The sequence below is a fragment of the Triticum urartu genome, chromosome 7A (genome assembly GCF_056163025.1).
Source record: "Triticum urartu cultivar PI428250 chromosome 7A, HENAU_Tu73, whole genome shotgun sequence".
Taxonomy (NCBI): Eukaryota; Viridiplantae; Streptophyta; class Magnoliopsida; order Poales; family Poaceae; genus Triticum; species Triticum urartu.
Window position 1 is genome coordinate 127,874,633 of NC_141879.1, and position 4,235 is coordinate 127,878,867.

General features: G+C 61.3%; 1 protein-coding gene across 1 annotated transcript; it reads right to left on the minus strand.

Annotated features, from left to right (window-relative positions):
* Positions 1-631: 631 nt before the first annotated feature.
* LOC125524057 (U-box domain-containing protein 52-like) lies at positions 632-3,645 on the minus strand. Its single transcript, XM_048689133.2, has 2 exons — positions 1,092-3,645; positions 632-989 (listed from the first exon to the last, which is right to left on the minus strand). The coding sequence occupies exons 1-2, from the start codon at positions 3,423-3,425 to the stop codon at positions 903-905; spliced, it is 2,421 nt and encodes an 806-aa protein (XP_048545090.1). The 5' UTR covers positions 3,426-3,645; the 3' UTR covers positions 632-902.
* Positions 3,646-4,235: the final 590 nt, after the last annotated feature.

The following is a 4,235-nucleotide window of genomic DNA, read 5'->3' on the forward strand; positions in this document are numbered from 1 at the left end:
CAAAAAGCTTAGCCGGTAGTAGCAAAATCCAACTACGGTTGCAGCTTCCCCTTGTTATGAAGTGCCATTGAAGCTTTCTGTGTCTATGGTTGAAGCTTTTTTTCAATAGCTGTTGAAGATTTCTAGGTGACGGTTGCAACACTTGTATATGCGGGTGGATCCGGCCATGGCGGCCGGCGAGGGAGCGCCTGGCCGTCGTTGATGGAGCCTGTGGTGGCCCAGTCGCAACCCGATAGGAGAGGGGGGGGGGATGTGCGCGCGTGAAGGATGTAGGTAGGGGATGGATCTGGCCATGACAGCAGGCAGCCATGGCAGGTGCGCGAGGGAGCGCCTGGCCGCCGGCGATGGAGCTCGTGGTGGCCTCCGTCGCAGCCCGGAGAGGGGGAGGGGATGCGCGCGTGAGGGTTGGAGGTAGGGGATGGAGGCGGGATGCGCGAGGATCACTGCGTATTGCGCGTTGGGCCAGCGTGAGGAGCGAGCCGGCCAAAAGTTTGGCCGATGCACCGCGCCCAAACATTTTCCTTTTGCAAAAGATCAGCCGACCGACGCGTAGCACGGCCCACTATTACTGATCCTTTCCCACTGCCCTCCAAAAAAGCTGCAGAGAGTCACAAATTACAGCCACGTCTGGTACACGGCAATGGCAGAGCCACATTGTTCTGTATTAGCGACAGCTTGTACAAGGAGATTTTGCACAAATCTTGGTCTAATCACTGTAAACAAGAAAACAGCTCCAGCTCCCCCAACCCTCATGCTAGGCAGCTACGATTATACCATTAAACTCACGATCAAACACAATTTCAAGTGCCATCTTGCTGCATGTTCGATGTTCCCTTCCCCGGCCCTGCGCCCGCAAGCACCAAGACGTCCACGGCATGCATGGCCAGCCCATGGACGACGCGTCAGACGTTGGTTCTTCTCGGAGGCATGGCCGCTTCGCTCGCTCTGCTGAACACCGACTTCATCGGGTAAGGATCGTTGTTCGCTTCCTGCAAATTTTCACATCCAGATTAGATTAGCCGGCGTGCTTGCGAGATTCGTGGAGGTCGCAGCCATGGCGGGAGTCGGGAGTGATTGCACGAAAAGCTTACGGCGGCGCGTGACGCTGTGACGTTGCTCTGGTACGCCGAACTGTGCATGCCCCCGGCGTGGCCGCCCCGGATGGCGCCGCCGCAGAACTGCATGTTGTCCTCGCCGAGCGCGCGCAGGCGGTTGAGCTCCGGGAGCACCACGTTGCCGAGGTCCGGCCGGTCCTTCCGCCGCAGCTCGCAGCAGCGGAGCGCCATCTCCGCCAGGCACTGCGCCTCCTCCACCGGCCAGTCCGGCACGGCCGGGTCGAGCAGCTCGCCGAGCGTGCCGCGCTCCAGCGCGCGCCCGATGTGGTGCGTCAGCCCCATGGGCGGCTTCGCCGTGATGATCTGCAGCAGCATCACGCCCAGCGAGTACACGTCCGACTTGACCCCCAGCATCCCGGTCTGCTGGTACTCCGGGTCGATGTAGCAGAAGGTCCCCGCCGTCGACGTCATCCGGTACTGCGTCACGGTGTCGGCGACGGTCGGCGGCACCAGCCGCGCCAGCCCGACGTCGCTGATCTTGCTCACGTAGTTGCGGTCCAGGAGGATGTTGCCGGGCTTGAGGTCGCGGTGCACCAGCGGCTCCGGCTTCTTCTGGTGCAGGAAGAGGAGCCCCGTGGCGATCTCGGCGCAGATGCGGAACCGGTGCTGCCACGGGATGACCGGCCCGCCGGTGGCGCCGCCGCGCCGGAAGAGGCAGTCGTCGAGGCTGCCGTTCGCCATGTACTCGTACACCAGGCAGCCGTACTCCGGGCACGCGCCGAGGAGGAGCACCATGTTGGGGTGCCGGATGCAGCTCAGCACCTCCACCTCCTGCTGGAACTGCGACCTCCCCTGCGCGGCGTCCGGCCGGAGCACCTTGATGGCGACCTGGGTGTGGTCGAGGTAGCCGTTGTACACGGGCCCGTAGCCGCCCTCGCCGACCTTGCGCGCGTCGTCGAAGTGCGACGTGGCCTGCTCGATCTCCTCGATGGTGTACCGGCGGTACCGGAGCTCGCCGCCGCCGCCGCCACCGCCGCGGTGCTTGCGCTCCTCGGCTTCCTTGAGCAGCTTCTTCTCCGCGCTGATCCGCTTCTGCACCTCCAGCTCGGCGATCCTCTGCGACGCCTCCGCCGCCTCCATGGCCGCCTTGGCCTTGGCCTTCTCGCGCTCGATCATCTGCAGCGCCGACTCCTCCGTGATGTGCTGGTCCTGCCTCTTCTGCTCCTCCTCCGCCTTCCACCGCTGCAGCTCGTTCGCCTTCTGCTTGGCGTTCAGCGCCTCCTTGCAGGCGGTGCTGTACATGTCCATGGTCTGCTTCAGCTCCAGACGGAGCCGCTTCATCTCGGCCTCCACGTCGTCCATGCCGCTAGAGCAGAAGGAGGAGGCGCTGCTCTGCGAGAAGGACATGTCGCCGCCGGTGAAGGAGTCGCCGCCCCACTTGTTGGGCGTCATCTCGAAGCTGTGGTCGTAGCTGTCCAGGGAGGAGCCGTTGGACATGCGCGGCGCGGACTGCTGGTAGTAGTCGATGCTCCGGCGGCCGCCGTTGCTGCTGATGAAGGAGATGTCCGACACATCCGCGGTGGACCGGCGGCCGCCGCTGCTGACAAAGGAGATGTCGGCCGAGTCCGGCATGGACATGTGGCTCAGGTCGGCGTACGACTTCCTGGTCGGGCCCATGGACCCGCGCGTGAACGGCGAGCGGATGATGGTATCCACCCTCGGTGTCTCCCCGTTATCGCTGCCCCTGGACGACATCGACCACTTCTGGTTCGTAGGCACCGGCACGGCCGGCTCGGGCGGCTTGGCGGCCGCCGCGGCGCTCATGTTGACGATCTGCGACCGGAGCGGGGACACGCGCGGCGCCGGGCGGATGGAGTTGCGCTGCGCCGACACCTTGTTGCCCTTGTTGATCACGTAGACGGTGCAGAAGTCCGGCGCGCCCTTGCAGATGGTGGTCGGGATGTCGGCCTTGAACCTGACGAAGCCGCCGCGCGTGCAGGCGCCGGTGACGAGCTTCTCGACGGCGCCGTGGGCGGCGAACTCGATGATGGACTTGCCGACGTCGTGGTCGTCGAGCACCACATCCTTGCACTGGATGTCCTTGCGGGTGCAGAAGCAGCGGAACGGGAGGAAGAGATCCTTGAGGCTCGGGTCGGTGGGCTGCTTGAACCCGGCGGCGTCCTCCACGCCGCCGGAGACGCCCTTGGTGTTGACGTGGACGAGGACGATGGTCTGGCCCTTGCCCACGATGCTGTCGATGGCCCACTTGAGCGCGTTCTGGCTGTTCTTGTCCTTGTCGATGCACACCGCCACCAGCGGGTAGCCCAGCTGCGTGTCCGCCGCCTCCTTCCCGCCGTCGTACCTCCCCATCGATCGACGCCGATCGGGCTTCACCTTCAACCTTACTTACGCCTGGCTGATGATGATATCTCCACAAATTAATGGTCGTGGCTCCTAGCTAGCTAAGGTTATTGTGCTTGCATGCATGCCTGTTTGCCCATGGACAGGCGTCGCCGTCGGTCGCCGTCGTGCGGAGGCCGGGGAGGTGGGCAACGAGAGGGGAGGGTGGCCCTGAGGGCTCTTTAGTTTCTGGAGCGCTCTTAATTTCGCTCCTGTTCCTATTTCTCATCTATTATTAAGCACTGTCTTTTTTTGATTTGGTGGCTGCTATTTGAATTGAGCCATGTGTTGTGGGTTCTTGGCTGTTTCCCCGGGTAACCACCGGATCCTCTCTTTTATTTGTTCCATGTGTTAAACTAGAAAATAGGAAAGGATACGTGAGCACACAAATACACAATGTGGCATGTGCAATGCGGAAAATTACGGGTTTCGTTGCAAAACAATACTTCAGTATTACATACTCCATATGGCGACTTTGTAAAATCTCAAGATGATATGCCGGCTCAGCCTCTCGGAGATGTTCATAGGAGTAGGGTGTGCGCGTATAAATGAGCGCTTGTGTGTGTACTGTGTTTAAAAAAGTATTACATACTCCCTCAGTTCAATATAAAGTTTTGCTGATTTATTACAAAGTTATACTAAATTAGTGACACTTAATAGGGATCGAAGAGAGTATTTATTTGTTTCATCCCCTTCGCCCAGGGCGGCCAGCCGTGTAGCCCTGCCGCCATCGGGGGGACGTTCGTTGGACCGGCTGGGACTACCGCTCGGTCCCTCTCG

What these genes read in the sequence shown, in the direction of transcription:
- LOC125524057 (XM_048689133.2), bottom strand. Translation starts at nt 3,425, where the DNA reads ATGGGGAGGTACGACGGCGGGAAGGAGGCGGCGGACACGCAGCTGGGC. An exon ending in TCACAGCGTCACGCGCCGCC is followed by an intron (nt 990 to 1,091) that starts GTAAGCTTTTCG and finishes GAAAATTTGCAG; the next exon opens with GAAGCGAACAACGATCCTTA.